General features: G+C 40.3%; 1 protein-coding gene across 2 annotated transcripts in view; it reads left to right on the top strand.

The window, feature by feature from the left end:
- NSUN2 (NOP2/Sun RNA methyltransferase 2) overlaps window positions 1–23,610 on the top strand; it is a 153,811-nt gene extending 130,201 nt beyond the window's left edge. For both annotated transcript variants that reach the window (XM_073630839.1, XM_073630838.1), the window contains 6 exons: window positions 6,397–6,489; window positions 7,737–7,872; window positions 11,426–11,506; window positions 11,713–11,851; window positions 20,888–20,927; window positions 22,766–23,610. In XM_073630839.1, coding sequence (XP_073486940.1) covers window positions 6,397–6,489; window positions 7,737–7,872; window positions 11,426–11,506; window positions 11,713–11,851; window positions 20,888–20,927; window positions 22,766–23,174 — 898 coding nt within the window. In that variant the 3' untranslated portion in view covers window positions 23,175–23,610. The remainder of the gene's footprint in view (window positions 1–6,396; window positions 6,490–7,736; window positions 7,873–11,425; window positions 11,507–11,712; window positions 11,852–20,887; window positions 20,928–22,765) is intronic.
- Window positions 23,611–24,220: the final 610 nt, after the last annotated feature.

Genomic DNA, 24,220 nt, shown 5'->3' with positions numbered 1-24,220 from the left:
TCTCTTGTTATCTAATCAGTACATGTACACAGGGTTGTTTACAGTCGTTTCTAGGCAGTTGAGTTAAGAGGCTTTTTTTGGAACGCAAAAAAAATGGGTTCAGGCATTTCAAGCGCCAAACGCGGTAACTCGCATTTAGCCACGTTTCGTTTACAGGCTTTTTTTTTTTTTTTTTCTTAAATAAAATCTCTTCTAAACGCGGCATGTAAACATGAAAAAACTGACGTTTTAACCACTTGCCGACTGGCTCCTATACATATACGTCGGCACTTTAAAGATGGATGTTTCGGTAATGGCCGCAGCTGCTGCCACTACCAAGGTATCCATCTATTCAGGAGTCAGCCGTGTTTACGATAATGGTGGTCTCTGCGGCGGATTTGCCAGAAGATCACCCTTATCGGAGGCGGGAGAGGTGCCACACTCCCACCTCCCGCCGCTCTCCTGTGCCCTCCACCGCTTACCGGAGCCATCGGCGGAGGCGATCGGGACCTGTCCATGGCCAGGTATGGAGACAAGTGAGGAGAAGATGGCCCCCTCCTGTCTCCATACCATAGCAGGGCGATAGCGACGTCATAACGTCACTTCCGCCCATACGTCTTAAAGGGTCATTCTTTCAAAGTCATTTTTTCAAATGACAACACTTTTTTTTTTTTTTTTTCTTTTTTATTGCATTTAAGTCCAAATATGAGATCTGAGGACTTTTTGACCCCAGATCTCATATTTAAGAGAACTTGTCATGCTTTTTTCTATTACATGGGGTGTTTACATTCCTTGTAATAGGAATAAAAGTGACCCAATTTAAAAAAAAAAAAAAAAAGTGAAAAAATAAATAAAATCAAGTAAAATAAATAAGAAAAGTAGTAGAAAAGAGTAGCGCCCGCATATGAAAACGGTGGTCAAACCACACGTGGAGTATCGCCGCAATCGTTGGAGCGAGAGCAATAATTCTATCCCTAGACCTCCTCTAACTCAAAACAATGCAACCTGTAGAATTTTTTAAACGCCGCCTATAGAGATTTTTAAGGGTAAAAGTTTGACCCATTCCACGAGCGGGCGCAATTTTGACATGTTGGGTATCAAATTACTTGGCGTAACGTTATCTTTCACAATATATAAAAAAATTGGGCTAACTTTACTGATGTCTTATTTTTTTTTTTTTTTTTTTATTCAAAAAAGTGATTTTTTTCCAAAAAAAAGTGCGCTTGTAAGACCGCTGCACAAATACTGTGTGAAAAAAAGTATTGCAATGACTGCCATTTTATTCTCTAGGGCAGGCATGTCCAAAGTCCGGCCCACGGGCCAATCGCGGCTCGAATCTCCAAGCGCCGGGGGGCCACAAAAGATAGATATGCTGGCTGCCTTGGAGGGGGCGGGACGAGCGCCGTACAGGATACAGGAGAATTTCCTGTTTACACGGCGTCCTGTGTAAAAGGAAGTCCCGTCTCCTGCGCTGCCATTGGACAATTGTTTTGTCCATCATAGGAGGTGTGACTTTCAATTAAAGAGGCCACCGATAAAAGCAGGAGTTTCTCCTCTGTCTGTTGGCACTCGTCCCGCCCCCTCCCTGTCTCCTCCAAGGCTGCAGATGGACATGAATCAGGCTGCACTGATGGCAATGGTGAGTCTGCATTCGTGTCAATACGGTGGGGGCTGCATTTGTGTCAATACGGTGGGGGCTGCATTCGTGTCAATAGGGTGGGGGGGCTGCATTCGTGTCAATAGGGTGGGGGGGCTGCATTCGTGTCAATAGGGTGGGGGGGCTGCATTCGTGTCAATAGGGTGGGGGAGCTGCATTCGTGTCAATAGGGTGGGGGGGCTGCATTCGTGTCAATAGGGTGGGGGGGGCTGCATTCGTGTCAATAGGGTGGGGGGGCTGCATTCGTGTCAATAGGGTGGGGGGGCTGCATTCGTGTCAATAGGGTGGGGGGGCTGCATTCGTGTCAATAGGGGGGGGGCTGCATTCGTGTCAATAGGGTGGGGGCTGCATTCGTGTCAATAGGGTGGGGGCTGCATTCGTGTCAATAGGGTGGGGGCTGCATTCGTGTCAATAGGGTGGGGGCTGCATTCGTGTCAATAGGGTGGGGGCTGCATTCGTGTCAATAGGGTGGGGGCTGCATTCGTGTCAATAGGGTGGGGGCTGCATTCGTGTCAGTGCGGAGCGGTAATAAGCCCACCAAGTTCCCTGCTACTGTGGGAGCTAAGCGTCCTTGGAAATCCAAATCATCGAAGTGAATGCCAAGCAAAGTCTATCTGTTCAAAAAGGTTTGCCCCCCACCTAGAGGGGGTGATTCCTACCATGCTCAATGCTCGTAAACCTTTATTGTATGGTGGAGATATCTGTAGGGATTTACAAGTTTTTTATGTAGCCAGGATTCTGGCTTTCCTTCAGCATAGTATGGATAAAGGCTTGACAAGGGTCATATATCAGCCTTGACCCTTCTTTTTTTATGTCCATTGAATCCTAATACCCTGGTTCCTACCCCATCTTTCCTCCTGTCAGGCCCCTATCTGACGCCATGAGACCTGAGCTCAGTGCCTCCCTTTTTACAAAAACCTCTTGAAAATCTTTAAGATCTTCTTCCCTTTTTCACACTTTCCCTAAAGTTAGCCTTTTTGGTAGCGGTTACCTTGGACTGCAGGGAGCTGCTGGCCTTGTTGTGCAAGTCTCATAGTCTAGTCTTGCACAGAGATAAGGATGTGCTCTGCCTTGTTTTCTTCCTAAGGTAGTTTCAGCTTTTCATTTGAATGAGAATATTCTTCCCTCTGTCATAAGGAGAGAGCCCTACATCTTTTGGTTTGGGCACAAAGGATTTCGGCTACTTTTACACTTGGGTGGTGGGGTGTCAGCGGTATAGCCCCGCTAGTTTTAGCGGCGCTTTGCCGCCACTAGCAGGGTGCTTTTAACCCCCCAGAAGGGGTTAAAAGGGTTAAAAGTGCCGCTGCTAAAGTGCTTTGCAGGGGCTTCAGCAGCGTTGCCCATCGATTTCAGTGGGCAGGGTTGTGCAGGAGAGGTGTGTACACCGGTCCCACACCTCCCCAAAGATGCTGCTTGCAGGATTTTTTTTTTTTCCTGTCCTGCAAGCGCACCTCTCCAGTGTGAAAGCACTCAAGCTTTCACACTGGGGTGGCTTGAGAGGCCCTATTTTTAGTGCTAAAACGCCTGAAAAGCGACCCAGTGTGAAAGGGGTCTTGCTTAGATGCTGCGGCATTGTTTCAGATTACAGATGTGGGGTTTTTTTGTTTGGAGTTGTGGACAGCTCTCAGGAAGTCAGGCTGCCTCTTCTGCTACAATCTGGGGGGTTCACATAGACTTTTGCCCTGGCCAATGCTCTTAGAAACCAGGACCCTCCTTTACTGGTTCTCCAATAGAATAGGGAGTGCTTCCTGGGTTTTCTGTCTACAGACTTTAGTTTCTCAGATGTGTAAAGCAGCTACTTGGTCTTCTATTTATAGTTTTATGACATTGATTTGTTTGCATGTGCAGATGCCAGTTTTTGGTGCAAAGTTTTGGGGGGCAGTGTAAGTTCTGCCTTTTCTTTTTCTTGGAGAGTAGTTTATATTCTTTGGCTCACACCTTTTTGTAGACACTGCTTTGGACATTCCAGATATATGAAACAAAATAAATACAACGCTGGCTATGTGGATAAACAAATACTGCGCAAATATTCTTTATGGGTGATCATGAAAATCCTGCAACCTGAAGCATACATCATATGAACTATGATCCAGAGTCATCTCCCTTGTCTCCATTGAATCACAGCTTATCAGCATATCAGGTGACAGACTGTTTATCATAGGCTGAAGGATTGCTCTCATCATTGATTGATAGGATTGTTTCTGCCAATATATATGGTTTAATATCATTATTCTTTGACTTTATGGTACCTACATATTTTTAGCACTTTCTTAATAATAGGTATTTTGTTTGATTTTAGTATCATTGCACAGTGTCTGTTTTCCCACATAGCCAGCGCTATATTTATTTTGTTTCACATATCAACTATCAGCACTTTTATAGCAGCGGCAGCGTTTATTTCTCATTTTAAGGCTAATCGCTGGCGCTGCATATATTATGGGATTGTTTTCCAATATGTGTTCATTATAATTTATGGCACCTACATATGTTTATCACTTGTATCAATTATATATGATCCTAGTGCTATTGCGCAGTATTTGTTTATCCACATAGCCAGTGCTGTATTTATTTTGTTTCATATATCAAGTACCAGTACTTTTTACAGCAGCGGCAATGCACATATATATATTTTTTTTCACTATAAAATTAGTCGAGCTGCATATATTGTTCACTGCATTCCAGATATAGCTTCTTTGCTGTGTGCTTTAGAGAATGGTAGACTAAATAGGATTTGTTTCTTTTGTACGCCTCACCATAAAATCCTTTATTCTGCCTTCATTGAAGGACACAGCAAGTTTCCTCTAGGTATATTTGCCTGTGTTGGAGTATTTTCTCCTTTTACTGTTTGTTACTAAGGTAAGTGGAAAAATAGTGCTGGTCCTTTTAAGGTTACTTTATTTGTATTGCTGTCTTAAAGTGTTGATAATATAAATAATCAAATTCCTGGCCCGCCGGCTGCTACGCCACACACCCCAGAGTATCTCCACGGTCTCCTTGCTTGTTGTGTGACAAAACAAAAATGGAAACTGAAGTGCCACACCACTGCTAAGGCGTCCAGATACAACTTTAGTCCAATAAGTCAGGTGAACAAGCTGTCCAAATTTATTTGAAGTCTACAGCTTTGTTTCAACAGTCCGATTCCCTGTTCTGTTTAAATGTCCTTTCAAGGGTCAGGCTGATTCTTGATCGACTATTTCCAAGTGGTTTTGTCCGCTCATTTTTCAGGCCTATGCTATCTAGTGCAGAGTTCTTTTTTTTTTTTGGTCACCAGGAATCTTGTTGGATTGTGAGCTATCTGGCAAACTGCTTCTGTATGAATTTGTAAGCCTGTTACTTGGTCTTTTTGCACAATTTCTAAGTTCTACCAGGTAGAAATTCACACCCCTGTGGATGCCAGTTTTGGACAGAACACCTTTGGATGGCTTTGCAGCGGGGTTTTGTTTTTGTTATTTTGGGTGTGTTGACCTTATTGCTGTGTTGCCCACCCCTCATGATCAGTATTTTGGGACATCAGAGTAGTCGTGAATATGAAGTACCTTGTATGGTGTGATGTACAATTTATGAAATTAGGATTTTTGGTTTACCTATAAAATCCATTCTTGGAGTATATGAGAGGACACAGATGTCCATCCCCTGTTGTCTTGTCTTCATTGCATACTCCAAATCCAAAGCTTAGCTGACCTGGGATGCGTGGGCAGGCATTCCTGCCTTTTTTTCCCCACTGTCTGTTAACCTGAAGGTGGCAGCATAAACCAAGTAGTTGATGTACTCCAAGAAAGGATTTTTGGTTTACCTGTGAAATTCTATTTTATTTATTTTTTTTTTATCTTTAATTTTAGAGAAGTAAACATTTTCAATGTGTAATCATTTTTTAAACTACTTTATTGGGCTCACAAGAGAACAGACAAGTATCCTTTGTAAGGCTACTTTCACACTGGGGCCCCCAATGCATTAGCGCTAAAGCCCCGCTTGTTTTAGCGGCGCTTTTCAGCCGTTAGCGAGGCACTTTTAACCCCTGCTAACGGCCAAAGAAGGGGTTAAAAGCGCTTCTGTTGCGGCGCTTCCGAAACGCTTTTCAGACGCTTTGGAAATGCTGCCCATGCGTTCCAATGGGCAGGGGCAGTTTGGGAGCGCAGTATACTGCGCTCCCAAACTGCCCCAAAGATGCTGCTTGCAGGACTTTTTTTCCCGTCCCGCAAGCACACCACCCCAGTGTGAAAGCACGGGAGGCAGTTTTCAGGCGCTTTACAGGCGCTATTTCTAGCGCTAAAATGCCTGAAAACTGCCTTCAGTGTGAAAGGGGTCTAACAGTGCATAGGAAGTAATGGTCAAGATATCCAGAAATTAAATGGAATTTAAGTTCTATTGGGGTTCATTGACGCCACTTGTAGTTACACATGATTTATTCGTTGGTGTGTTACCTTGTCAATCATTGTGAATGGCTTCCATACACACTTTAGCAAGGTGCGTGTGCTGCTACGCAATGGTGTCCTTAAAGGTACACTCGTCAAAAATGCAGTCTACAATCAGTTACCCAGAGCAGTGTGCCTCAGCATACACAAACACATGCCTTGCAAGGTCACCGCATTCTAGTGTGAATGGGCCCATGATATTTTGTGTGTGTGGTTTTCTGAAAGCTTCTTGGAGAAGTTTCATTTTAAGGCTATGCTTTCAGATTTGATAACTACTATTTTTCTTTTGTTCTGTTTGACTGCACTGAAACTTACAAGCATTTGCTTTATTTACCTATTTAATTACAGTCCTCCACCCTCTAAGAAAATGAAGTTGTTTGGATTTAAAGAAGACCCATTTGTGTTTCTCTCTGATGCTGATCCAATATTTCCCCCAATAGTGTAAGTATTTTTTGTGGGTTTGTATCAAAAGAGCATTTCCCTTCTGTTGGAAATATATCCCCTCACTTTTCATTGAGTGTACAGGTTAGGAAGTAAAGGGAAATCACTCAGTTTTTTTTGTCATCCATGTCTAAACAGACAACGGATTTAACCCTGCTTTACTTTAAGGTGAGAGTTTTTAGGCTTTAGATATATTTTAACCACTTCATTTGGGGAAGATTTAACCCCCCCCCTTCATGACCAGGCCATTTTTTGCAATGCGTTATTTTAACTGACAATTGCGGTCGTATGGGGCTGTACTCCAATGTATGCCCTTTTTTTCCCCACATTTAGAGCTTTCTTTTGGTGGTATTTGATCACATATGCTTTTTTTATATTTTGCGCTAAAAACAAAAAAGGACCTACAATTTTGAAGAATAAACTATTTTTATTTTCTGCTATAAAACATATCCAATAAAACAATTTAAAAAACTTGAATTTTTTCATAAATTTAAGCTAATATGTATTCTTTATATGTATGTTTTTGGTAAAAAAAAATCCCAGTAAGCTTATATTTGGTTTGTGCAAAAGTTATAGCGTCTACGAACTGTGGGATATTTTTATTTATTTTTTACTAGTAATGGCAGCCATCAGGGACTTATAGTGGGACTGCGATATTGCAGCGGATAAATTGGACACTTTTGACACTTTGGGGCCAGTAACACTAATACAGGGATCAGTGCTAAAAAATATGCACCGTCACTGTACTAATGACACTGGCTGGGAAGGGGTTAACAGGGGCAATCAAAGGGTTAAATGTGTGCCTAGCCTGTGTTTTTATAAACTGTGGGAGGTGCTTTTACTATGTACCTGCTTGGCAGGAACACAGGATCCTTGCCTTCCCTACGGACAGAACTACAATCTGCCTTGTTTACATAGGCAGACCGCCATTTTGTCTGTCTCTTCGATCATCGCCAGGCACCTGAGGACATGGAGTTTACGGTACCCGCCGCTGGGCTCCAGCTGTGTGTGATCGTGCGCATGCCCTACCCGAAAGACGTGCATAATCCAGTGCACAGGTGCCACCCTGTAGCAGTAAAACTGCTATGGGGCGGACCTGAACTGGTTAATCCAAAATAATCCTGACCTAAAACTTGTTCAATAAAATATTATGACATCTGAAACTGGTTAGAGTAGATGTCTACCTGATGAAGCTGGTGGTCACTGAGATATTGTTTGGAGAAACCTAATTACAGCAATGTTTGCAGGAAATTTTATGGATTAAGTTCATTGTTCCCGAAGACAAATCTCTTAACTCGCACTCAGGAGGGGAAGAAAAAACAATTGTATGTGGTTTCAAAGGAGCTGAGGAATGTACTACTTAATAATAGTGAGAAGATGAAGGTAATTTGTTTTATAAACATTTGCATGAACCGATTGGTTGGCATCTTCGATCACCATGCCATATTTCTGTTATATGCAACAAATGTAATGATTTTATCTCTCTGTATACAGAATGTAATCTGTATTATTGTAATGTTGAACTATACTTTTAAGTCTGTGAATCTTCTATTGGTCAAGTGGAAAAGTAAATCCCTTGGAAAATATTTTCAGCATATTTTTAACAAGCAAAGATTGTCATTTGAACAGTGCTTCCAGATCAAGGTGATATACTTAAACAAATGAGATATATGTAATGAAAGTACACCCCTACATTTACTAACCTTTCAAATCCATGAAATTAGAATTGGTTGTATGCAGTTGAAACCTCACATTTCAAAGGTCTGATGTTCTTTTTGCTATTGCTATATGTGTTGTCAACATGCCACGATTAAAAGAGCTCTCTGAGGCCCTCAGAAAGCAGGTTGGAGATGCCAAAGAGTCTAGCAAGAGATTTCAAAAGGTTTGTTTGGGACTGACCAGCCAAGGAAATTTAGTCCATGCTCATCATTTGATCATTTTGGAATCAGCTGGTAACTCCTGCAGTTGTCAAACAGTCAGATTGCACTCATGTAACCTTTATGGGAGGTGTGCCATTGAAAATCAAATCCTTTGCTGTGAAAAAGAACTTTAAAGCTAGACTACAGTTTGTCTTAATCATAGTCAAAGACCAGGCCTTCCTAGCCAATGTGCTTTGGATAGATGCTTCAAAAATAGTTCTTTGACCACAGTAACTTAGACATGTTTGGCCAGGAGAAGAACACCATACCAACTGTGAATCATGATGATGGAAATGTTATGGTTTAGAGTTTGCTGCTTTAGAACCTGGGCAGCTTTTAGTCATCGGGTAAATTATGAATTCTGCATCATATCAAGTGTGATTAAAGAGAATTTGATGTGTGTCCGAAAGTTGAAGTTGAACCAGAAATGGGTTCTTCAAAACAATATTGATCATAAGATTGATATAAAACCCACCATGGAATGTTTTAAAAACATTCTAGTTTTATAAAGAAACTAGTTTAGTGTTTTTTTTGCTTTTTAAACATTTCTTTGTGGGTTTCATATTACTCTTCTTATCAATCAGCAGGTCTCTCTTCAAGAGATATGAAAACAGCAGAGATGTGCTTTAAATTGTTAGCAAGATGGTATGTGATGCTGGTTAGGGCACACAAAATGCAATCAGAGAGGTCGCCCTTATGTTGGAGGGGGTGTGGCTCTCAGAGGACGTTTGCTCATATATGGTGGTTCTGCCCGACGGTACAGCAGCTTTGGGAAAAAATTGCCCAGGTGGTTCAATATATCACAGACTCAGATTTACCTAAGGTCCACAGCACAGAGAGGACCTTGGTATGATATAAGAGCTCTAATATATCTGCTAAATACGGCTAAGGGGCTTTTCCCAAAACATTGGTATACACAAAAAATTCTGACTATATACTTTTAAAGAATGAATTCAGAAGGTTAGCCAGGTATTAGACCTTGCTAACTTATTTCACTTATGGTATATAAGTTTATGGATATATGGAAGGATTGGCTAACATTTAAAGATTCAGAGAAATCTGTAGAATTTATTACAGTGAAGGGGGTCAGAAAATGAGGGATGGGGGTGGCATAGAAACAGTGATTTGAAGGATATGATATATGGCGTTGCCCCAGAACGAGAGTGGATCCCACCCACCGTCGTTTTACTATACAGTGGGCAGGAGGTAGTTAAAGCGGGGGTCCACCCACACCGCCAAAAAAAAAAAAATATTAAAAGCCAGCAGCTACAAATACTGCAGCTGCTGACTTTTAATACATGGCCACTTACCTGTCCCAGGGTCCAGCGATGTCGGCAGGCGACGCCGAGAACCCGCTCAGTTCTCGGCAGCTGCCGCCGCCATCCTAGGTGCGGGAATCAGGAAGTGAAGCGTTGCGGCTTCACTTCCCAGTTCCCTACTGCGCATGCGCGAGTCGCGCTGCGCATCGTAAGTGGTCCCCGCTCTCTCCTGGGAGCTATGTGTTTCCCAGGAGACAGCGCGGAGGGACAGGAAGAGGCATAGACTTCCATGGGAGTCTATGCCTGAAGTGGGTGCAAATACCTGTCTTAGACAGGTATCTGCACCCCCCTCCCCCCTGAAAGGTGCCAAATGTGACACCGGAGGGGGGGAGGGTTCCGAAAAGCGGAAGTTCCATTTTTGTGTGGAACTCCGCTTTAAAGTCATACTAAAGACTTGTTTGTTATTGTTAACTAAAAAAAGTTCTACTTACCTGCTCTGTGCAGTGCTTTTGCACAGAGCAGCCCACATCCTCCTCTTCTCGAGTCCCCTCGTTGGCACTTCTGGCCCCTCCCTCCTCAAGTTCCTCTTCAGTGCTCCTAGCCCCTCCCTCCTGTTGAGTGCCCCCACAACAAGCAGCTTGCTATGCGGCACCCGAGCCTCACCACAGCTCCGTGTCCATTCAGGAGCCGTGGCCCAGCCCTCTTTGTCTCCTCATTGACTGACTGACTTTGACAGCAGAAGGAGCTAATGGTGCCACGCTGCTGTCTCAGCCTATGAGGTGGGGGGGTCCCAGGCAGCCGAGACAGGCCTGCAACATCGCCGGATCTAGATGGGGCTCATGGAAGTATTAGGGGGGCTGCTGCACACAAGATTTTTATCTTAATGCATAGAATGCATTAAGATAAAAAACATTCTGCCTTTACAACCAGTTTAACCTTTAAATCTTAATCTAAACCCAAAAACAAAAATTAAATGGGTTGCAATTTACCAGTCCTAAAATGTGGTTGAGGCGACAGTATTGTCTTTTAATATGTAGGCCAGGACAAAAATACCTGTTGATATTGCCAGAAATGCAGTGTCCTTGTCACTTCCTTTGAGTGTAAAAAAAAAAAAAAAGTACCTTTATTTTGTGAACTACTAGTTCTCATTCATCCACCATGTAATGAAAATGAGCAAAGGCTCATTTAGAGTTTGTAGTTCAACCTGGGTGAAAACTATGGTTGCAATATAAAAAAAAAAAAATCAGTGTATCCAAGAAGTGTTTTCAGGCTCACCAGGTAAAAATAAAGGAAAAAAAGCCTGAAAAATATGTGGTGGCTGCATTGGTACTGGTACAAGGATTAGTAAGCTGCAGTTTGGTTTAGGTATGCTTTAAAATGCAGCGTTATTTCTGAGAACCGTGACTACCATTCACATATTGATAAGCAAATGAGTTTGAACTCAAAGTCTTGCGTTTCGTCAAGACCATTGAGATTACTTTACAGAGTGCGAATTACATGTTTAATTGAAGGGTAAAGAGAAAATGAAAAAACTGCAACTTGTTTGCATATCTAGTTCAGTAGTTAAGATTTAAATGTCAAGTGCCTATGAGCTCCCATTATGGTATTAGAAAACAAATCCAAAAGCGAGAAAACAAATTTTAACACATTTATAGCTTGCTGAAGATTTACATTTGAGCTTTAAAAGTTGACTTCTACAAAGACTGTCTCCATAGAGCAGTATTGTAATAAGCAATGTTATTGCGTTCATTCTTACAGGTAATAAATACTGGTGTAAAAGTTCTATGTCGGAACAATGATGGAGAACAATATGGCTGTGCTTACAGACTAGCTCAAGAGGTAATTTTATGTTTGTTTTTTGTTCGTTTTTTCTTGCTCATAGTCACAAATGTGTTATTAGTATGCCAAACCTAATGGTTTTGTTTAATTGAGCGTTAATGTAGGGCTGTAGAGTTAAAGGGAAAATTATCAGAGTAGGCTACAGTGCTGTTTAATAGTTCATCTTTGTGTTGTGTATAAATGGATCCATCTTCCTTTATCTGCAGGGCATCTATACACTGTATCCATTCATCAGTTCAAGAATTGTGACTGTATGTGTAGAAGACATTAAGGTACTTCTTACCCAGGAAAATCCCTTCCTAAGTAAATTTAGTAGTCAAACTCAAAAACAAACTAAAGATTTAGGTAAGTACATTTTACAATGCTTTCATAATAATTGTTCAATCTAACGCTTGTGGTCTAAAATATATTGGTTGAGCTTTCAGGTGATTGGACATTGGTAGAGCTTTTGAGGATAGGCTCCCTGGGTGCCTATTCACTCTTCGCTTAAAGTGAAAGTAAACTTCCATCATACCTATATGTACTGTAAATATCTCCTAAACGTGCACTGCTTAGGAGATATTAACTGCATATGCAGCCGATGACGTCATTGCCTCATGCGGGTTGAAGAAACGGCCACCCGTGCCGTTTCTTCAAAGTTCTGTGCCTTGACCGGCGGCTCCCGTGCACATGTGCAGGAGTGACGTCACTCGACTCTGGCCAGTCACACAACCGGATTCCGACCCGGAAGAAAGACTGGCGAAGATGGATGTGGCCACCAGCGGTGGAAATGAGGGCTTCGCTCACAGGTAAGTTTCACATAATGTGGGGAACAAACACTCGTGCCAGAAATTTTAAATAACTAGTAATATTGCGTTGCAGCAGCTGTTTCAAATCTAGTGATTCACAAAAACCTTATTCCCATGAACAAACAGCGCTTACTAATTAATATGTGGCATTAAATTCCTTGCATCATTTTGCATAAACCACAAAAACTTCGATTCAAAAACAGAACTTCTCCTTCAAGCTAACAAAAATTCCACAACAAAGACTCCGTGGACACCTCCCACCATCCTCGGACAGACCATCTCTCCAAGCACCAAAGCCAAGAGCCTCTGAGTCATTTTCGACTCAGGAATGACAATGGATGCACAAATAGGATCAGTGGTGAGCGGATCCCACCATCTCCTCCGCCAACTACGCAGACTAATCCCCTTCATCCCAGAAGAGGACAAAGCGGCAGTTGTGGTAACAATCATCAATTCCCGACTCGACTACGCAAATTCCCTCTACGTAGGACTTCCCCAATATCAGCTTGCGCGCTTACAACTCATCCAAAACACGGCGGCAAGACTGTTAACAGGAAAAAAACCCTGGGAATCCATCTCCCCATCCCTAAAGAGCCTACACTGGCTAACCGTGAAGAATCGGATCACATTCAAGACCCTCTGCCTCACCCACAAATGTATACAAGGAAATGCTCCGCTATATCTCCGGGAGAAAATAAAACACTACACACCGAATCGCAGTCTTCGATCAGCCAACCAAAACCTCCTTATCATTCCCAAATACCGCTACAAAGCAAAGGGAGAACGAAGATTCGCAGTCCAAGGACCCCGACTATGGAATGCTCTTCCTACCAACATCCGCATGGAAGAAAACCACCAGGCCTTCAGGAAAAAACTAAAGACCTTCCTCTTCTAACAAGCTGACAACAGAGAATGTATCTCAGCGCCTTGAGGCGATTCAGTTCGCATTTGCTGCGCTTTACAAATCATTCATTCATTCACAAAAAACATGAAAGAAAACACTAAAAATATGTGAAATAGTGTCCATGAGTCCCATGGCAATTAACATGAAGAAAAACATTTTCCAGATTACAGGCTCCCGCGGTGTATATCCTCAATAAGTGACTTGTTCAATGTGTTCCCAAACAAAACACCTTGTGGAAGTTAAGTGAAGGTCCCCACTTACCGAATGTAGTTGACCCTCAATGTCATATAACAAGAGAAGTCAAAGAGGCTTAAGTGGTCTCCGTGACCAGATCCATCATCTGGCTCCAATCGTTCCCTGCTTGCAGCATTCCATAACTCCAAAGATGAATCTCGTGGCGGTCAGAAAAAACAGAAAACGGGCTCCACGTAGTATAGAAACGTCTTGACTCCTTATTAAAAGCCTTCAGGCAGGTTCAGCATATAGCAAATAACCTATGCAAACCCCTCCTGTACAGGCACCCGTATCGGCACATATAAAACTGCTCAGGTGTTTTGGCGTGCATTCCACCTTTACCCATGATGGGTAAAAGCAAAGATCTCGAGAGAGACCTTCGCAACCTTATTGTTACAAAACTTACTGATGGTATTGGTTACAGAAGGATTTCTAAACTTCTGAATGTTAGGGGCCGCACAGTGGTGTAGTGGTTAGCACTTTCACCTAGCAGCAATAAGGTCTCGCTGGTTCAAATCCCGACCACAACACCATCTGCCTGGAGTTTGCATGTTCTCCCTGTGCCTGCATGGGTTTCCTCTGGGTACTCCGGTTTCCTTCCACACTCCAGCAGACATGCTGGTAGGTTAATTAGATCCTGTCGAAAAAATTGGCCAAATATGTGTATGTTGTATGTGTTTGTAAGTGCGTCGGGACCCCATGGGATAAAGAAAGGTGCTATACCGCAGATGGACACCGGTGGCAAAAAGCGCCCTGAGGCGATTCAGTTCGCATAGGTAGTGCTATACAAGTCACTTCATTCATTCATTGAATGTTAGTGATCACTGTCGGGCCCATAATCTGAAGTGGAAAGAATCCTCTTCAAGGTTTGCTGTGTTGTGCGTTCAGAGATGGTATTCTGCATACCTTGGTTGTAACAAGTGGTTATTTGAGTTGAGTGTATTCTAGGTGTGATATAGATGTGGTCATATAGTTTAGTTCAATCAATGTCCATATCTTCTTAGTAGCAAAGGAACAGTTAAATGGGTGTATACATCATGTGACTGGCAAAAAAAAAAGATTTCAGCAGTATTTGGTGGTTTCAGACTGGTTTTGATAAGGAAGTCATTTTGAGCACCTTTTTTGGGTTCTTATCAGTAGTTTTCATCGTCGCATATCCAGTAGTTTTGATTTCCCAGGAATTGAGTCAAAAGAAAAGGAGAACATGTACGGAAAGTAAAAAAAAGTACATTGCCAAGACAAACAATGAATTTAATCCTACAGAGGCTGAATCCTTCTTCTCAAAAATAACCTTACCTGAGTTATCTCAGAATCAAAAAAGCAGTTTGGATGAGCCTATAACTATAGATGAAGTTGCTAACGCCATAAAAGACCTAAAACTTAACAAAAGACCAGACCCAGATGGCTACTCGGCTTTATACTATAAAACATTCTCAGAAATACTCTCTCCCATTCTCACTGAAATTTTTAACAAACTTCTAGATGGACATTCTTTTCGGCAAGAAACACTAATGGCAATTGTTTGTATGATCCCAAAACCCCTTTCTGATGATACTTCCTGTGTGAATTATCGGCCTATCTCTCTGTTAAACCTCGATATTAAATTATTAGCAAAAATAATAGCAAAACGCCTCAATAGCATTATAGGAAAATTAATACATAGAGATCAAGTAGGCTTCATGCCAAATAGACAGGCAGGCGATAATATACGCAGGGCAGTGTTATTGGCACATATTGCTAAAAAACGGAAAATCCCTTTATGTTTTCTATCTCTCGATATTAAGAGGGCATTTGACACAGTATCCTGGCAATATATGCAATATTCATTACAAAAATGGGGTTTTGGACCCCACTTTTTAACATGGATCAAAGCATTATATAATAAACCCAAAGCCTATATAAAATATGCTGGATACAAATCTGAAGCCTTTAATATCGAAAGAGGTACCCGACAGGGTTGCCCATTATCTCCCTTATTATTTGCCCTTATACTCGAACCCATGGCCCAATACATCAGAACAAACCAAACTATAACTGGCATTGAAGTAGGAGGTATTACACACAAATTATGTATATTTGCAGACGATATATTACTTTTTCTATCATCACCACAGGTCTCTGGTCCTAACTTAATACCAGCTCTTGATGGATTTGCAGCCCTATCCGGCCTTATGATTAATCCTAAGAAATGCCTAGTGCTTAATATTTCACTCACAAACATGGAATTGATCCCGGCTAGGGCTGCACTCCCATTCACATGGGCAGAAAAATCAATCCCATATCTTGGAATTCATTTAACAGCATCTCATTCTGACTTATTCTCAACCAATTATCCTCCTGTATTAAGACAGATCACAAATCTAATAAAACAATGGTCGCAACTTCCTTTATCCTGGATAGGGAAGATTAATGCAATCAAAATGACTATTCTACCCAAATTGCTTTATCTATTCAGAGTCCTCCCTATTCCAATTCCTTCCTATTTTTTGAGAATAGTACAAAAAAGAGCAACTTCGTTTATATGGGGCTCTTCTAAACCACGTATACCTATACACACACTACATCTTCCCAAAAATAAAGGAGGCCTGGGTTACCCTAATTTTACTAACTACTACAGAGCAGCACATTTGGCCAGTCTGTCCAAATACCATGCAAAACAGGAAATCCCATTATGGGTATTTATAGAGGCTTCAGAAAATGACCCTCTATTAATATCAAATTTATTATGGCTTGATCCTAAAGACCGCTTTAAAATTCATAATCCCATAACTAAACACTTCTTATCTCTCTGGGATAAACTAAAAACCAAATATCAGTTACAATCTCCACACAATCCTCTCCTTTCTTTTATCAGAAATCCGGCCTTTTATCCGGCATGGATCTACCCAAATTCTTTTAAAGCTTGGACAACATCAGGCATTCAGACACTAAATGACTTCATAGCATCTAAATCATTCCTTTCATTCCCATCGCTTAGAGAAAAATATGATCTACCAAACTCTGAGATATTTAGATATCTCCAAATCAAAAATTTCTATACACCATTATCCCAATTATCCATTTTTGAATCAATCTGTACAAAAGATCCATTTGCTAAAGGTACAATTTCATCACTTTATAATCAATTCTATGGAGTAGCAAATCTTAATAGACCCTCTTACGTTCAGAGGTGGGAGGAGGACCTGGGACGAACTTTAGAAGACACGGACTGGTCTAACATATGGCTCACATCTAAGTCATCTTCACCCAACATCTTAGCACTGGAGACAAATTATAAAGTCCTAACTCGCTGGTACCTTTTACCCGCTAGAGTGGCAAAATATTCACCTAATACCTCAGCTCTTTGTTTTCGAGGATGCCCAGAAATAGGCACATATTTACACATATGGTGGACGTGCCCAGTAATCCAAACCTTCTGGAAGGAAGTCTTCGTGATTGCATCTAAAATATTTAAAAAAATAATACAACCAGATCCATATTTAACTTTACTTAATCTAAAACCGGAATGGTTAACACTCTCTCAATTCAAACTTATGATCCAACTAATAACGGATGCAAAACAAACAGTGGCCAAGGCATGGAAATCTCCTACATTGGTACTAGCAGAAATAATTCACAGAATGAATAATACAATGTCCCATGCTAAGATGGTAGCCATCGATCAAAATCAAATTCCAAAATTTGAAAAACTTTGGCATCCTTGGATAAAACAACAGTTTCTGTCAAATTTCAATGACTCTGTCCTGTTGCCATGGTAACAGATTAAATGACTTACAGTGACACCCATTCTAAGGCTTCAAAGAGAACTAAAAAGAATAATAAACTGACGAGCGGGACAACCTTGTGGACCATACCTCTACCTTTCAACCCTTTTTATTCTTTCTCTTTCCTTTTCTCCACCTTACAATTAAAGCTCATTATCAGAATTTATTTGACCTATATACACTCTACTTGTAAACAATATGTATAGTAGGTATAAATCATTTAAATACCTACAAAAGTAACTAAGGAAATGATATATATCTTTAATTTAGGTTTACGTGAACCCAATGTTTAATATTTGAAATTTCATGATATTTACCTATATAAACCCTACTGTAAAACAATGAGCTTACTTTATAGATCCTTGTAAACTTACTTTATGTATCTTTATAACATTGTATACTCAATAAACTTCTTTTGACAAGGAAAAAAAAGTACATTGCCAATTCTTAAAGATATATGGGGTTATTTACTAAAGGCAAAACTACTTTACGCTGCAAGTGCACTTGGAAGTAAAAGTCACTGTAGATCCGGGGGGGATATGCAAGGAAAATAAAAAACAGCATTTTACCTTGCACATGATTGGATGATAAAATCAGCAGAGCTTCCACTCATTTTAGATCCACCCCTTGGATTTAGAGCGACTGTACTTCCAAGTGCAAAGTGGATTTACCTTTCATAAATAACCCCCATAGTGTGTGTGTGTGTGTGTGTGTGTGTGTGTGTGTGTGTATATATATATAATATATATATATATTATATTTATTTATTACAGTAATGGCCGAAATTGTTGGCACCCCAGAAATTTTTCCAGAAAATCAAGTATTTCTCACAAAAGTATTGCAGTAACACATGTTTTGCTATACACTTGTGTATTCCCTTTTGTGTGTATTGGAACTAAACAAAAAAAGGGAGGGAAAAAAGCAAATTGGACATGTCACACAAAACTCCAAAAATGGGCTGGTCAAAATTCTTGGCACCCTTTCAAAATTGTGGATAAATAAGATTGTTTCAAGCATGTGATGCTCCTTTAAACTCACCTGGGGCAAGTAACAGGCAGATAAAAAGGAGAGAAGTTCACTTAGTCTTTGCATTGTGTGTCTGTGTGTGCCACACTAAGCATGGACAACAGAAAGAGGAGAAAAGAACTGTCTGAGGACTTGAGAACCAAAATTGTGGAAAAATATCAACAATCTCAAGGTTACAAGTCCATCTCCAGAGATCTAGATTTACCTTTGTCCACAGTGCGCAACATTATCAAGAAGTTTGCAACCCATGGCACTCTAATCTCTCTGGGCGTGGCCGGAGGAGAAAAATTGATGAAAGGTTGCAACGCAGGATGGTGGATAAGCTGCCCCAAACAAGTTCCAAAGAAATTCAAGCTCTCCTGCAGGCTCCTTACATTTTTCACTCTTTGTTATATTGCAGCTATTTGCTAAAATCATTTAAGTTCATTTTTTTTTCCTCAATGTACACACAGCACCCCATATTGACAGAATAACACAGAATTGTTGACATTTTTGCTGATTTATTAAAAAAAAAAAAAAAAACTGAAATATCACATGGTCCCAAGTATTCAGACCCTTTGCTGTGACACTCATATATTTAACTCAGGTGCTGTCCATTTCTTCTGATCAACCTTGAGATGGTTCTACACCTTCATTTGAGACCAGCTGTGTTTGATTATACTGATTGGACTTGATTAGGAAAGCCACACACCTGTCTATATAAGACCTTACAGCTCAGAGTGCATGTCAGAGCAAATGAGAATCATGAGGTCAAAGGAACTGCCTGAAGAGCTCAGAGACAGAATTGTGGCAAGGCACAGATCTGGCCAAGGTTACAAAAAAATTTCTGCTGCACTTAAGGTTCCTAAGAGCACAGTGGCCTCCATAATCCTTAAATGGAAGACGTTTGAGATGACCAGAACCCTTCCTAGAGCTGGCCGCCCGGCCAAACTGAGCTATCGGGGGAGAAGAGCCTTGGTGAGAGAGGTAAAGAAGAACCCAAAGATCACTGTAGAAAGTCAACCATCACTGCAGCCCTCCACCAGTCGGGGCTTTATGGCACAGTGGCCTGACGGAAGCCTCTCCTCAATGCAAGACACATGAAAGCCCGCATGGAGTTTGCTAAAAAAAAACACCTGAAGGACTCCAAGATGGTGAGATATAAGATTCTCTGGTCTGATGAGACCAAGATAGAACTTTTTGGCCTTAATTCTAAGGGGCATGTGTGGAGAAAACCAGGTACTGCTCATCACCTGTCCAATATAGTCCCAACAGTGAAACATGGTTGTGGCAGCATCATGCTGTGGGGGTGTTTTTCAGCTGCAGGGACAGGACGACTGGTTGCAATTGAGGGAAAGATGAATGCGGCCAAGTACAGGGATATCCTGGACGAAAACCTTCTCCAGAGTGCTCAGGACCTCAGACTGGGCCGAAGGTTTACCCTCCAACAAGACAATGACCCTAAGCACACAGCTAAAATAACGAAGGAGTGGCTTCACAACAACTCTGTGACTGTTCTTGAATGGCCCAGCCAGAGCCCTGACTTAAGCCCAATTGAGCATCTCTGGAGAGACCTAAAAATTGCTGTCCACCAACGTTTACCATCCAACCTGACAGAACTGGCAGAGGATCCCCAAATCCAGGTGTGAAAAACTTGTTGCATCTTTCCCAAAAAGATTCATGGCTGTATTAGATCAAAAGCGTGCTTCTACTAAATACTGAGCAAAGGGTCTGAATACTTAGGATAATGTGATATTTCATTTTCTCTTTTTTAATCTGCAAAAATGTCAACAATTCTGTGTTTTTCTGTCAATGTGGAGTGCTGTGTGTACATTAATGAGGAAAAAAAAAAATAACAAATGATTTTAGCAAATGGCTGCAATATAACAGAGTGAAAAATTTAAGGGGGTCTGAATACTTTCTGTCCCCACTGTGTGTGTGTGTGTGTGTGTGTGTGTGTGTGTGTGTGTGTGTGTATATATACATACATAGAGAGACGAGAGAGAGACGTTTCTTGCTTCTACTGATCACCGCCTCTGGAGCGTTTTTTTTTTTTTTCTTTCTTTTTTTCCTCTTCTTATGACCACCAACGTAGAGACTTTTTTTTTTTTTTTTTTTTTTTTTTCTTCTTTTAACACTTACCTCTGTTCAGCCCACATTTTAACTGGCCTTTTGTGTAAAATGTGTTGACTCCTGATTTATGTTTTTAAATATAAAGCTATCATACAGTACAATAGGTAAACTAATAAACGTTAACTTGTCTTTGTGTTTTCATACTCTTGAATTTCTGTAGGGTTTAGCATATTCAGTAAATTATCACCACTGTCCATACTTGACGCTTGCATAACACATTAAATTTGAAGGCTTAAAAATACAGCAACAGAAGGCCGGGGGATTAAAAAGACGGACCAAATCTATGTTTAATTTTCTTGAACATGCCACATACTGCATTGAAATTCCAGCACTGGCATACTACCAGACTCTCTCTATCACAATGTACTCTAATTGCAGTTAAACTCCTCTATTCATGTAATATAATCTGCTCTCACAACGGTTCACATGTATTTGTTTAGAACATTTTAATCCTCACACTGTGAATAGTTTGTGTTGGCTAGGATAGAGCTGTGCTATAAATACTTGTGGGTTATGCAAAACATATATATATATATATTTTTTTTATCCTTAGATATGGGAAGCATTGTCCTAAAATTTGAGCCTGATCCACAGTAAGTAATCAATTAATATGTTTATTGAAGTATTCAATTTTATTGGCAGATAAAATGTTTAGAAGTGCATGTGATCCCTTTCCGTTAGCAGACAATGAATAACAGAATAATTTGTGATATGGTACTTGAAGTTTAAAAAAAGCACTATGTTAACATTTTTTTTTATCTTAACTGACCTTCTAATATAACCTCTCAATAATTTACCCCATTTCCGCTTGCAGTCTTTATAGTAACAATCACCACACACTGCTCTGCACTGAGAAAACGTTTTATAAACCTCAAAAAAATATTGCTGCGCTGGTGTTAACAAATGTATTTGATCACTAAGACCCCTTTCACACCAAGGCGCTTTCATGCTAAAAAAAGCACCTGAAAAGCTCACGAAAACCTATTTTCATTAAAATCGATTAATGCTTTCACACTGGGGCAGTGCGCTGGCAGGGTGGTGAAACAAATACCCCTTTCCATTGAAATGAATAGAAAGCGTTTCAAAAGCGCCTGAAAAGCTCTTCAAAAGTGCTCACTGTTTTACTGGCAGTTTACAAGCGCCTCAGTGTGAAAGGGGCCTTAGTGTCTCAAGTCTCCTGTGCCAATATGAGTGCCATCATAACATGTGAATAAATATAATACAATAATATACATTCACGTATATTTCTTCTTGTAATAATATAAATCCTGTGCTTAAGTGCAATTATAGATAGATAATGAATAATGGCACAAAAAAGTTTTAACTTGAGTCTTCGCAAATCCTCAAATCCGTGCCTTTTATCAATTCCTAAGTTCTCCCCCATTAGAAATGTGCTCGCCTCAGAGTGTGACCTCACACTTAAGTTTGGTCAAATAAAGCTTTTTAGTCACCCTAACAGATCATGCTTTCCTCCTCATTGCTTCATTGATGTACCTCTATTATATATGTGAGAGCGAGAGCTCCAAATAGTGCTTATATCGTTTTAAACAATAGTCAATTTATTAAAAAATGTGCATAGAACTCACATTTACAAGGTGCTCCAATGCACTAACTGTACAGCGTATGTCATATAAAATCACGATGCTGCAGCGACTTTGTGCCTCTCTGTGAAAGATGCAAAAAATGTCCTGTCAAACAAATCTGCCCCTCCCCTACGCGTTTCATCACAGGGTCTTGTGACTCATTGGGGGAAAGGTTATTCTTAAGTTGAACAAAGCATGATGGTGTTGCTAAATTTGGCCTGGGTATCTCGGCATAAATTTCTACTGGTCACAAAAGGAGTTAAAAACCACCACCATTATTTGGATACTGTTAAAGGTATAAACAGTTGTAGCTGAGCAAGTCTGACCTACAAAAAACCTCCTATGATTGATTTTGTTGAATAAGTTGTGTGAGTCAACCTTTGTTGTATTGGTAGGGAACAGGCATAAAGTGTTTAAAGATGCACTAAATTTTAGAAAAATCTCAGTATGTTTTGTTTTTTTGTTTTTTTTTCATTTCATAAATGGGTGTATAATCCAAATTCTTACTATATATAAATATAGCACTATTGGCATTTTTGAAATTCACTCCAGATTTGTGAAGCCACCAATTAAAACATTAGATTAATTTCAGTTTGGTGCCAGTGCACTGCTCTTTTGTGGGGTACAGAAGCTCGTAAACACTGTGCTAATACCTGGAATTCCAGTCCATGTTAACTGGTAGTTAAGTGTTTTTGTTAAAATGAATGTACTGTGCTTACTTAGTCTTTGGCTCCAAAAGCCTGAGACGGTACAATACTGATTGGTTAGTTAATGTTTTATGTGATTGTGCATAGGAAGCTTCCTTTTAAGTGTTAAAAGTCGTGGGTTTTTTTTGTTTTTTTTTATAGGAAACCTGACACACTTCAATGTCCTATTGTTCTGGTAGGTTGGCGAGGTAAAACCTCAATCCGTTCCTTTGTTCCAAAGAATGAGAGATTGCATTACTTAAGAATGATGGGGGTGGAGGTTTTTAAGGAAAAAAAAGAAAACTCAAGAAATACTAATCCTGAATCGGAGGTCATCCTTGACCAGACAGAAGTTGAGGATCTGGAATGCGTAAAAAAAGATAAAAACATACCAGAGAACAAGGACTGTGATGCAAATGATGCAGATGAGGAGGGTAGTTGCATGTCTGCAGAGGCTTCAGATTGCCTTGAAGAGCTTATGACCAATAAGGAAGGTGGTTCATTCGCTGGTGTGAAGCAAGAGAAGGTCCCAGCAATCCTTGAAGAGTCCAACATAGATTGCCCAGAGTGATTCTGAAGAACAACGTTAGCGGTTACCAGACTGGAACTAATAGCCATGTTTGGTTGTAACTTTTAACGGAAATTTTTACTGAATTACAGAAGCAGCAATTGCCGATCTTTTGAAATGCTTGTATTTCAGTCACTGACCTAAAACACACATGCAGCTAGTGATTTTAAAATACTCTGCATACTGCAGAGATCTGCATACTTGTTTTAAATCAACAGCTTGTCAGTAACAAGGGTTTGCAAAGGAAGGCTTCAACAGCAGCTTATGTATTTTCTCAGTATACAATATGTTGTCGAGTTTTCTGCAAGTATCAACTTGCAGAATTGGGGATAATCATGTGGGGTTTTTTTTGTTTTGTTTTTATGTGTATTCTAGTGTGGGGCTATATTTCCTTTTTAAAAAATAAAGTTCCTTCATGGAAAAAAAATTGATTTATTTATACATGGTAGTTTTTCATGAACGTTTGCCTATTGCCATTCAGTTTACTTTGCACATCAACATGTGTTGAATATCTTGAGGCATTTCTTTCATTGCACACGTTAAAATGCATTGGTAACCCAAAACCCCCAAAACTTGATATTTTCTGAAAGCGGTGACCCTGTAGTACAAAAAGTTGGAAGTTGTATTTTGTATGTTGCACTATATTTGTGCTGCTGTTTATCAAACCTGTAATAAATGCATTTATTTTATTTTGGTGCATAGAATAAACACAATAGAATATTGTGGTATAATAGAAGATTAACAAATACACAAGACGGTTGGCAGAAAAAAACAAAACCTTTTAAAAAGTAGTGTCCTTCATAGACAACTGTTAACCACTTCAGCCCCGCAAGGATTTACCCCCTTCCTGACCAGAGCATTTTTTGCGATTCGGCACTGAATGGCTTTAACTGACAATTGCGCGGTCGTGTGATGTTTTACCCAAACAAAATTGACATCCTTTTTTCCCCACAAATAGAGATTTCTTTTACTGGTATTTGATCACCTCTGCGGGTTTTATTTTTTGCACTATAAACAAAAAAAGACCAACAGTTTTGGAAAAAAAAAAT

The sequence above is a fragment of the Aquarana catesbeiana genome, linkage group LG05 (assembly GCF_042186555.1).
Source record: "Aquarana catesbeiana isolate 2022-GZ linkage group LG05, ASM4218655v1, whole genome shotgun sequence".
Taxonomy (NCBI): domain Eukaryota; kingdom Metazoa; phylum Chordata; class Amphibia; order Anura; family Ranidae; genus Aquarana; species Aquarana catesbeiana.
Note: the sequence above shows the minus strand (reverse complement) of the source record. Positions and strands in the feature narration are given on the sequence as shown.